Genomic DNA, 11,124 nt, shown 5'->3' with positions numbered 1-11,124 from the left:
TTGGTACTTGCACAAAAGCGTGTATTCATAAAGACGGCGTAAAGCGGACTGGCGCGGCGAACGGGGGAACGAGCGAACGAAACTCGCGGCGCCGGAGACGTAGGTAAAGGCGCGAGCGAACCGATGCTATATAAGGCGGCGTTACAGTCTCCCCCTTTTGACCTAGTCAGGTGACCTCACGACAGGTCAAACACCAGTAAAACTTACGCGACAGGGTTTTTACGAGGACGACCGCGCGGTCTTTTAGGACATACAGGCTCCGGCTGATCGTCCTGACGAGCGTGGTATCGACGCAGATCCCTGGTGTGGTACTTCCCCAAAATTTCGTCAGGTCTACCACAACGAGACAAGATGTATGTAGTTGGACTAACCTTCTTAGTTATAACATACGGACCATCTTGCCGTGGGGCGAGTTTTGAACTGAACCCCTTACTAGTACTACTTAATATATGACCGCGTAACAAGACTAAGTCACCTGGAACATAACCCTCGGCGTTTTGACGAGTCTTGTCCTTAACGCGTTTCCTCTTATCTTGCTCATTCTCGATGCTTTCCTTAGCATCTGAGAGAATACCGGCTAGCTTGAGCAAATAAGGCGTGATCTGAGGGACATAATTCTCGGTCTCAACTATCGCTCGAAGGTCACTTTGAACAGAGATGGGCGAACGCAATTCCCTGGCAAAAGTAAGAAAGGCAGGAGTCTGCTTTGTTGCTTGGGTCAACGAAGTATTCAAAGCGAACCGGATAAACGGCAAAGCTTCGGCCCACTGTCGGTGCTCCTTCTCAACTAATATGGCGATTTGGACTTTCAAATCCCTGTTCTTCCGTTCCACGGGATTAGCTTCTGGATGGTACAGAGGTATCAGATTTTGTTTGACTCCCAGAACAAACATAGCGTGCTGCATGACATCAGCTACAAATTGCACACCGTTGTCAGAAATCATACGCCTCGGAAGTCCAAACCTCATGAAGACTTCATTGACTAATGTTTTCGCACAGATCTTGGCCGTGGCCTCGGTGAGGGCAAAGAGTTCCACCCACTTGCTTGTGGTGTCCTCGACTATCAGGATCCACCTCTCACCTAGAGGTCCTTTGGGTAAAGGCCCAAAGAGATCGACGGCGACAACTTCAAAACGCTGAGCCGGAACTGGTGTTTGGAGCAACCCAGCTGGTTTCACATTGCTCGGCTTGTAGCGTTGACATTCTACACAAGTCTTGAGATATTCTGTTACATAACGACGCATCCCGGGAAAATAAAAACGTTCGGCAATGCGGTGAAGAGTTCTCTCTATACCACCATGACCGGAAGTTGGAGAATCATGACATTCCAACATAACCTGTTTCCTAAGGCTTTCAGGAACGACGAGCTGCGGTTCTTCGGTGTCAGCCTCGATGTACCTGTACAACACTCCTCTAACAAGGTGGTATCCTCTTTCGGTCCACGTTTTAAGAGCTACTTCATATTTTCCTTCCAGGTCTTTAAGGATCTTCGAAACTTCGGGGTCATCGAGCTGAGATTGACGGACGTTCGTCGCATCCCATCGAGGTACCTCTACGATAACTGTACATACTCCACAGGACTCGCGAGTATCCTCTTCGCAGGGCGGTCGACTCAGCGTATCCGCGATGACGTTGGCCTTTCCCGGTGTGTAATCGACTTGAAGATCGAAAGACTGGAGCTTCATGGCCCATCGTACCAATCCACCGGTTGGTGACTTCAGGGTAAGTAACCACTTGAGCGGTTGATGGTCGCTGGCAACACGAACTGGATGTCCATCAATATATCCTCGGAACTTCTCACAAGCCCATACGACGGCAAGAGCCTCCCGCTCGGTCGTTGAATAATTACGTTCTGCTGGCGTGAGAAGTCGGCTCGCGTACTCAATGGGTTTTTCTTCACGTGATGACTCCCCCTGGAGCAAAGCGGCGCCTAAGGCGTAATTGCTGGCATCAGTGCGGATAACAAACGGCAAACTATAATCCGGTTGGGCGAGTATTGGCGTTGAGGTGAGTAACCTTTTCAGTTCTGTAAACGCGTTGACTTGTGCGTCACCCCAGATCCAAGACTGAGCCTTTTTAGTGAGCATCGTAAGAGGCTGTGCGACCTTCGAAAAATCTGGCACGAATTTCCGGAACCAAGAACAGGTCTGCAAGAAGCTCTTGAGATGCTTTACGGATGTAGGTTCTTTCATATCAGCTATGGCCTTGATCTTATCAGGATCAGGTGATACTCCTTGAGGCATTATGATGTGACCAAGATATTTCACACTCTCCCGAGCAAAAACACATTTATCCCGGTTGGCTCGGAGGTTGAAGACTCTAAGACGGTCAAATACAGCACGGAGATCCTCAAGGTGTTTCACGAAGCTGTCAGAAATTATAATAAGGTCATCGATATAACCTAAGACTGTGGTGTTTTTGAGAGAAGAACCCGAACGAAATCGGTCAACGAGGCGTTGAAACGTCGCGGGCGCATTTCGTAAGCCAAAGGGCATACGTTTGAAACGGTGAACCCCAAAAGGTGTGACGAAAGCGGTTTTATCCTGGTCGGTTTCTCGAACACACACCTGCCAGTACCCGGCGCGAAGGTCTATCGTGCTCATGTAACAACTCTTACCGGTGTACTGCAGTAGGTCGTCGATGATCGGCAATGGATAGGAATCACTCTTGGTGACGGCATTAAGCTTTCGATAATCGACGCAGAAACGGTAAGTACCGTCTTTCTTTGGAACGAGTAATGCTGGCGCAGCCCATGCAGACTCGCATTCTTCAATAATGTCTTGCTGTAACATCTTCTCGAGCTCGGCTTCCATAATAGCCCTCTTAGCTGGAGTGAGGCGATAAGGAGGAACTGCAATGGGAGGATGATCACCCGTTTCTATTCGGTGCTCAGCAAACGGTGTTGGACCTCCCCCTTCCTTAAAAACGTCTTCATACTCCTGAAGTACTTCAGCAAGTGTTGTACGCTCACCTGGTTCCAACATCGTACCCTCGTCTGCCCTCAGAAAATCCGCGGAAGCACACCCCATAAGACTGCGGAAAGACTCGCAGTGCAAGCGGTGAGTAACATGAGGTCGATCAGCCGTGAACCATGTATTACGATGCATGTTAATAGTAATGCGCGCTTTGCGCAAGAAATCGACGCCTAGAAGAGTTTCGTTGTTGACGGCGTGCGGAAAAATAACGAAGGTGGTAGGTATTACTACATCAGTTCGATCGAGCCTTACCTTTACATGTACTAGTTTGACATCCAGTGTTTGAACGACTCCGTCCGCGAGCTTCACTGACATGACACTATCGCGAAAAGGTAAATTTAGCCTTTGGAATAGTGCATAAAGTGAGGCTCCAGCAATGCAACGCTTGGCAGCCGTGTCAACTAAACCCGTACCGGTATTACCACAAATCTCGATATAAAGAATGGGACGGCCCTTACTAGAATCTGAAACACGCGATTCAGTCGGTCGCCCCGTCCGCAAAACCGTTCCGCTCATAGGCAAACATGCATAAGTAGGTACAACATCATTCTTAGATACATTATTACTATAACCGTTGAAAGGTAACTTGTCTTCCAGAGGCAAAAGTTCGCGAGTAGGTATGTTATCACAAATTGAAGACTCAAAATCATTAGCCTTGGACGCTGTCGGCATGCGTTTGAGTTTCGACTCGGGCCGTGAAGACAAGTGTCCTTGAACCTTACACTTTTTCAAATTTCTTTTACACATTTTATCTTTTGTAACATTACGAACATAAACAGAATCATGATTTAAACGATTACAAATAGAAACATCACTCGAACACTTGCAACCCGAGTTAGAGTTCTGTAAAACATTAATGGACGCGAAAGAGTTACATTTTACGCAGTTAGGACGGATAACACCTATTCGACCGCAACCGTAACACGAAATTTGAGAACCGGACACTTCACTCTTACTTTTAATTTTCGGACACAAATCGCGCGAATGTCCCGATTTACGACAATAAACACAGAAAAGTTTACCTGCACTCGACGAAAGTCTTACTACTTTAGTCGTGTCGTCACTCGTAGAAGTAGCGGTCAGCACCGGCGCGTTTGATGCGTTTCCCGCGCTTCTAACCGACGCGACGGCCGGCGGCGGCGGCACGCTCGCACAAAGGGCGGGCGACGGCGCGGCGGCGGTCAAAGTCGGCGGCGGCGCGCTACAAAGGGCTGGCGGCGGCACGCTTGTATTCAAAGCGGGCGCCGCAAAGCCGCGCGCGGCGAACGAAGGGAGCGTTTTCTTTTGATACACATGAAAACCGCGCAAAGTACCGACAGTACTTGGATACGCTGGCGCTTCATTGATGGTGTCCTCTATGTGTCTGGCTTTACTTATCAAATCTTCGATGCTGTGAACGGATTCTCTACTGACACGTTCACGAATTATGTTGTTGAGTAAACCGTAAATCATATCTAACTGTATTCTTTCTTCGATGGTATAGGGTAGTTTCGCCATCAGAGCACGGAGGCGAGTCACGAAGACCTCTGCACGTTCGGAGCGCTGGTCTGACGCGAAGATATCCCTAAAAATCTTATGCGGAGGCCTAGGAGCTCCATACATTGAACGTAGGCGCTTGAGTGCGTCGTCCCACGATGCGATCGACGATTTAACTCCCCTGAACCAAACAGCGGCCTCTCCCTCTAGGAGCATCGGAAGGCCACGTAGTGCATGGTCGTCACTGATGTTAGTGCACTCCTTGTACACACATATAGCGTCGACGAATGCTTCTACGACTTCTGAGTCCTGCTTTGATCCGTTGAAACGAGCGGTACAATTCGCGAAGTTTCCAGTCTGAACCATTGATGACATGCCTGGAGACGTAGGGCTGGTAGAGCTCTGGTTGAGCGTGTGCGAGTTCAGAATAGATTCAATAAGCTCACGATTCGACTGAGCTTGAGCTCTGGCGAACGCTGACAACAACGGCTCCAGCCGATCCTCGTATGACGAGTCCAAGTTCTTGTCAGTGCCCTCTGCACTGTCCAAGGATTGTCTCTTACGACGTGGTCGAGGCATGTTTAAAACTTAACACTTAACACAAGTACACGAACACGATAAACTATAGTCACAGGCGTGTCAACACAGTTGAACACGATCGTTAACACTAATTAATTTACGAATGTGAGTTCTAAAAATCCTTTAGATGCCACGAGTTGGGACGCCACTGTAAAGGATTCAACTGAGGGCGGGAGACACGGAATGATAGTCGGTTGGTACTTGCACAAAAGCGTGTATTCATAAAGACGGCGTAAAGCGGACTGGCGCGGCGAACGGGGGAACGAGCGAACGAAACTCGCGGCGCCGGAGACGTAGGTAAAGGCGCGAGCGAACCGATGCTATATAAGGCGGCGTTACACAATTAATAATAATATTTTAATGGCGAAAAATTTCGGAATTATGTACACTACTTGAAATACTTTATTTTTTCTAGATTTTTTTTATAAATTCTGTGAAACGTTTTAGATTCCAGTCCATTGGCTAGTAACCATATGTTCAGTGTTGCCAAGATGCTAATTTTACCATAATTTATGCTAATTATATTTCAAAATCGAGATTTAATTTTCTACAAAAAATACTCTTTAAAAGACACCAAGAAAAAATGATTTTTGACAATTTCTGCCTATTCATTTTATCGATTGTAGGCAAAAATTGGTCGGATTGATTATAAAAAACCGGCGTACATGCATATCACCTTAAACTTTTTCTTAGACTGTTTTAATACTCAATTCGTTTTTTCTCTACTTTTTTAAATTACTTTGAAAAACTAAGATTTCTACCTGGGGAAATTGAAAAATCGACGATGAAGTTAACAAATAACTATAAATAATAAAGTATAGATTTTTAAAAACCGCCACACGTACAGATAAGTTTTTTGGACTATATATATTTGCTATCGTACCATAGACATATATATTTTTTGTTTTTATTATTTTCTTGTGAACTAAGCATTTAATGGTTGTAATACGTTGTTCTAATTACAAACATATTTCGAACGTATATTTTTTAATTTATCAAAGCACAGTAAATTGAAATGAAAATATTTTTTATCTGTTTACATTCGAAATTATTTTGGTATTTTATATTGTGTGGTAAGTAGTGTGAAGTTATTTGAGATTTTTTTACCAACTTGAGTGTATGTACGTATGTGCGTAAGTGAAATAATTTCTGTACATAATATTTATATTTCTCTCTAGTAAAATTTTATTATTTGTCCAATTCTGACTTTTATTTTTTCCTTCATGTCCCTATGTAAATTCTAGACTTGGAAATCTTCGTTCGATATTAAAACTATTTGATTTTTAAAATCTTCACAGAAAATCAATTTTAAAAAGTACATAATAAATTTGTTGGTGCGTGTTGGTGTGTGTTCTTCTTTTTTTGTAATATAGAAGTGGCAGACGAGCATGCATTCCACCTGAAGGTAAGTGCCTTCTGTCGCCCATGGACATATGTAATCAACTCCAGATAGGATTAGATATTCCTATCTGACGTCGGTCACAGATGCGCCGATACCCCTGAGGACTAAGCTGGAACGCCTTGAAAAAGTATGTCTCCCTTACCACACCCTTCAAAACAAAACAGCGCTACACTACTGTTATGAGGCAGAAATAGGTGTGGCGGTGGTGCCGCCGGAGTCAAACCACAAGGGTTCTACCACCTCAAAACCTTGCACCTTCTTTTACTCGTATTATTAAAATATGACCACTCCGCAGGATATGCAAGCAAGCGCCTTTCCATTTTTTAGTATTCACTTAATATAATTCCTTATAAAAATAAAAGAAATTATTCTCTTTATACATACATACAAAAGTACATAAACTACAGTACGTAAAATACAGTTACATACAAAAGTTTTATAAAAATATTTAAATATATTTATAAACTTTAATCATATTCAACATTATTTAGATACAAAAAATGAACGCAAAACCCATTTCATTGTCACTTAATTTGACAGTGACAAATCTTTTCATTTCATTTTGACACTTTGTTTTTTGTAACTTGTGCCGGTACAACGAAAACATTGAAAATAATTTCAATTTTCATGTTATAACTCAAATTTAATGTAGATTTATGTTAATTTCACTAAATTACCCGAACTTTCCCAAATATGGCTGCGCAAAAGCAACCAAAGGCCGAATTAATAGCTATTTATCGATTGGAGTTTTATAAGAAACAGCAAAATTGGAAACTTGCTAAGGACGCCAGGAAGACACCGGATACCGATTCTGTTCCCGCTACACCTGTAAAGAATACGTACGCTATTTATGTTTAAAAACCTTTTTTCGAAATAATATATCTAATTTTTGCTTAGAACATTATTCTTATAAGTGGCTGTGAGTCTTGTGGTTAAAACTCAGCCTCTTGATCAGGGGGACCGAGTTTTGTGTACCAGGAACTTTGTATTACATCGTGAGGAAACCTACAGACCCAAAGAGGCCACAAAAAAGGTAGACACAGATGCATTGCTACCTGAGGACTAAGCTGGAATGCCTCAGAAAGTATATTTTCCTTACCACACCCTTCAAACCAGAACACAGCAGCACTTAACAGTGCTGTTATAACAGAAATAGGTGTGGCGGTGTGCCATCGGAGTCAAACCACAAAGGGTTCTACCACCTTCAAAATATACCTTTCAAACTAGAATATAGCTTACACCCCTGTTATATGACAAAATAAGTTGAGTATGTTAGTCTACAGTCAAATATATTTTTTTTTAATATATAAGAGTAGCAGACAAGCATGCAGTCCACCTGATGGTGAGTGGCTACTACCGCCCATGGACATCCATAATCAACCCCAGATGGGTTTAGATATTCCTACCTGTAGTCGGCCACAGATACGCCGCTACCCCTGAGGACTAAGCTGGAACGCCTCGAAAAAGTCTGTCTCCCTTACCACACCCTTCAAACCGGAACACAGCAGCGCCTAACACTGCTGTTATTAGGTAGAAATAGGTGTGGCGGTGGTGCCGCCGGAGTCGAACCACAAAGGGTTCTACCACCTAAAATACCTACTTTTAAAATGTCTAGTACATTATTAAACAAATTTCAAGTACTAATTTTAATTAATATTTTTTCAGTAGAATATTGAATGAAACATACAATATAGATACTGATGAAGACAATGTGCACAACACATTAAATGATGCTTTCATTAATGATGATTCAGGTATATAACATTACTATCCTTACTAAATAAACTTTACATTAACTATTCTAACTTAATGACCGTCAGTCATATATTATTAATGACAGGACGGACTTTTAATGGTGTGAAAAGTTTTTTTATGACGGAGGTTGCGAACAAATACAATCCACTTGATGGTAAGTGGCTACTGTTGCATGTGAACATCTGTATTCAACCTGAGATAAGATTAGAGTGGCTACTGCTGCCAATGGACATCTATAATCAACCCCAGATAAGATTAGATTCCTAACTGAGGCCAGCCAAAGATATATTGCTACACCAGAGGACTAAGTTGGAACACCTTGGAAAAGTATGTCTCCCTTACCACACCCTTCAAACCAGAACACAGCAGCATAACACTGCTGTTATAACAGAAATAGGTGTGGCGGTATTGCCGTAGGAGTCGAACCACAAAAGATTCTACCACCCTCAATCTTTACTTCCAGCAGTATGTACAATACACTTCATTATTACCTATTAAAAACACAATTTATACTTAACTAATCTACCAACCTCTTCTGCACTTATAGATAAAAACGCCCCAACTCTGCACGTATCGCACAGCGGCCTTCAAACCCAATCCCTAGAGCCCATACACGCTTGCCAAGTGTGTCAGCAGCGAGACAGCCAACCGGCAAGCCCCTGGGCTGATTACGTGGATGACCGAGACCCCGGGGATTGGGTGGAGGGGCTCAAGTGCGGGGGTGACAATGAGTTTGAAGGGTACGATGGCAGGTGGATAGATGGGATGGTTTGGACTAACTCTGGACTACCTCAAGCTTGGGCAGGAGGTAAATGAGTCTTATTTCATGTTTCAATGACTTGTGCAGTAGCATAAATGTTAAATAGTCTCTGGTTTTTATAAAATTAGAGTGTGCTTGCAGCCCACAGCAAAGGAAAACTATACGAGGAAACCTGCATACCAAATTGATCTATAAAATAACTTTAACTTTTTTATTAAAATAACTTTAACTTCGTATTGGCTCTCTGACTACACCTGTGTACAACTTCAGAGCGGACTAGAAGTGTGGCGCGGACTCTACTCGTGTCTAGCAGGAGGACAATGACAGAATTGATAGTAATACAAAAAAATAACAAAACCAAGACTTTCCTACCCTCTTGTCATCAAAATAAACAAATCAAAAACTTGCCACCCCTCTTTAGCGCGTTTGTAGTACCTTAATCGCCTGACCACTAAAGGGCTATTTTAATAAAACTGTACATTTATTAGAACTGTACCATTCTTCCTTCCCCAGAAATGCCGGCAGAGGTGAACTTCCTACAAGGTGCCAACTGCCCGGAGAATGTGATCTGGTCAGCGGACAATATCCTCTGTAGCCAGTTAACCCCCTGGCCGGATGATCAGCTATGGATGCCGGAAATTGTAAGGAGTTGAAAATGTGTTTATCTATTTTTGAAAATGTGTGATAAGTACTGTTTTATACAATTTTGTAGATCCACACGATCCACACACATAAGAGAGGGTTCTACCTCTGTGGGTCGAGTAGCAGACGAGCATGCAGTCCACCTGATGGTAAGTTGCTACTGCCGCCGATGAATATATGTAATCAACTCTAGATAAAATTTAATTTTATCTGAGATCGGTTACAGATGCGCTGCTAAGCTGGAACGCCTCGCAAAAATATGTCTCCCTTACCCACCCCACACCCATCAAACCAGAATCCAACAGCGCTCAACACAGCTGTTATAACAGAAATAGGTGTGACGGTGGTGCCGGCGGAGTCGAACCACTGAAAGTTCTACCACCTTTAAATAATGTATTATTTCTAATAAAAACTTTTATTGGAGATTAATTTCACTATATGTTAGTTTTGCGCACGCAACTATAGTTTCATTCTGTCTCACTCTCACTCTGATTCACTTCTGTCTCACTCTAATTTAGCACAAAACGGTATATATCTTCTGTGTTAATTATCATATTACAGTGGGGAGATGATAAATTACTCAGACAGTCGCTAGAGAGTGTGGAAGACTTTCTCATCGGCGCTCACAGCGCTCCACATAGCTCAGAAATAGAGCTGTGTTTGACATCAGGTTAGTTCATATTCATCATCAACCCATTACTGTCCACTGCTGGGCACGGGTCTCCTCTCAGAATGAAGGATTAGGCCATAGTCCACCGCGCTGGCCAAGTGCGTATTGGTACACTTCATATAGCTTTGAGAACGTTTTTTTTATTATTTCCTAGCTGTGTTCCTTATGATGTCGTCCTTTGTCATTTAAGTAAATAATGATTAATTTCTAATACGTTCATAATTAAAAAGCAGAGGTGTGTGCCTGGGATTTGGGACCCTTGGACATCCTGAATGATCGAGTTTCTAACCACTATACTATCACTCTAAATCTTATTTCCTCTGTTGACAGAACTAGATACAAATGTGAATGTGAAGCCAGCGTCGCTCAGTGAGCTGTTGAGGCAGGCTGGCCACACACGGGTGAGTATTACTTCCCATTCCCTTGCTGGGCACTGGTCTTATTTCACTACTAACAGAGTTTACACCCCTCTGAAGCTTACATAACTTGTTTTACTACTCAATATGAAATAGTGCTTTTTCAAGTTGGTCCTTCGAGCCGGATCAATTAAACATTTATTTAGTTTACATAATTTTATGGTCTACGTGTATATAATATGTATCCCAAAACAAAATTCAGTGTTAGCTTAGGCCAAAATGGAACCCAGAACCCGTCATAATTTCCCATTCGGTGACTACTACGCGCACTTAAACAAATTTAAAATTTTCCAGAAATTCCGAAGCACTCTCTCTCTGAACATATGCACCGCGAACCACTTCGAAGTGACCCCCCGGACCCTCACGGACAGCTACGACACGTTCCCTACAAGAGACATCGACCCCCCGGGGGGTACCGACCCCCTAAACACCTTACACACACACATACA

At 43.1% G+C, this 11,124-nt stretch overlaps 1 protein-coding gene across 2 annotated transcripts; it reads left to right on the top strand.

Annotated features, from left to right (window-relative positions):
• Window positions 1-6,999: 6,999 nt before the first annotated feature.
• LOC140748635 (uncharacterized) lies at window positions 7,000-10,288 on the top strand. Of its 2 annotated transcripts, none has more exons than XM_073081480.1 (5): window positions 7,000-7,271; window positions 8,101-8,186; window positions 8,735-8,995; window positions 9,461-9,588; window positions 10,151-10,288. In XM_073081480.1, the coding sequence occupies exons 1-5, from the start codon at window positions 7,126-7,128 to the stop codon at window positions 10,262-10,264; spliced, it is 735 nt and encodes a 244-aa protein (XP_072937581.1). In that variant the 5' UTR covers window positions 7,000-7,125; the 3' UTR covers window positions 10,265-10,288. The 2 variants fall into 2 exon arrangements, with proteins under 2 accessions (XP_072937581.1, XP_072937580.1); XM_073081479.1 differs by having other exon boundaries at window positions 7,001-7,271; window positions 8,098-8,186.
• The last annotated feature ends 836 nt before the right edge of the window (window positions 10,289-11,124 follow it).

This window comes from Epargyreus clarus, unplaced genomic scaffold (genome assembly GCF_041222505.1).
Source record: "Epargyreus clarus isolate Ecla_fem2 unplaced genomic scaffold, WU_Ecla_fem_2.2 ptg000016l, whole genome shotgun sequence".
NCBI classification, from domain to species: domain Eukaryota; kingdom Metazoa; phylum Arthropoda; class Insecta; order Lepidoptera; family Hesperiidae; genus Epargyreus; species Epargyreus clarus.
The sequence above is the reverse complement of the archived record's forward strand: the minus strand, read 5'-3'. Positions and strand labels throughout refer to the sequence as shown.

What these genes read in the sequence shown, in the direction of transcription:
- LOC140748635 (XM_073081479.1), top strand. Translation starts at nt 7,126, where the DNA reads ATGGCTGCGCAAAAGCAACCAAAGGCCGAATTAATAGCTATTTATCGA. An exon ending in TTTCATTAATGATGATTCAG is followed by an intron (nt 8,187 to 8,734) that starts GTATATAACATT and finishes CTGCACTTATAG; the next exon opens with ATAAAAACGCCCCAACTCTG. An exon ending in ACCTCAAGCTTGGGCAGGAG is followed by an intron (nt 8,996 to 9,460) that starts GTAAATGAGTCT and finishes TTCCTTCCCCAG; the next exon opens with AAATGCCGGCAGAGGTGAAC.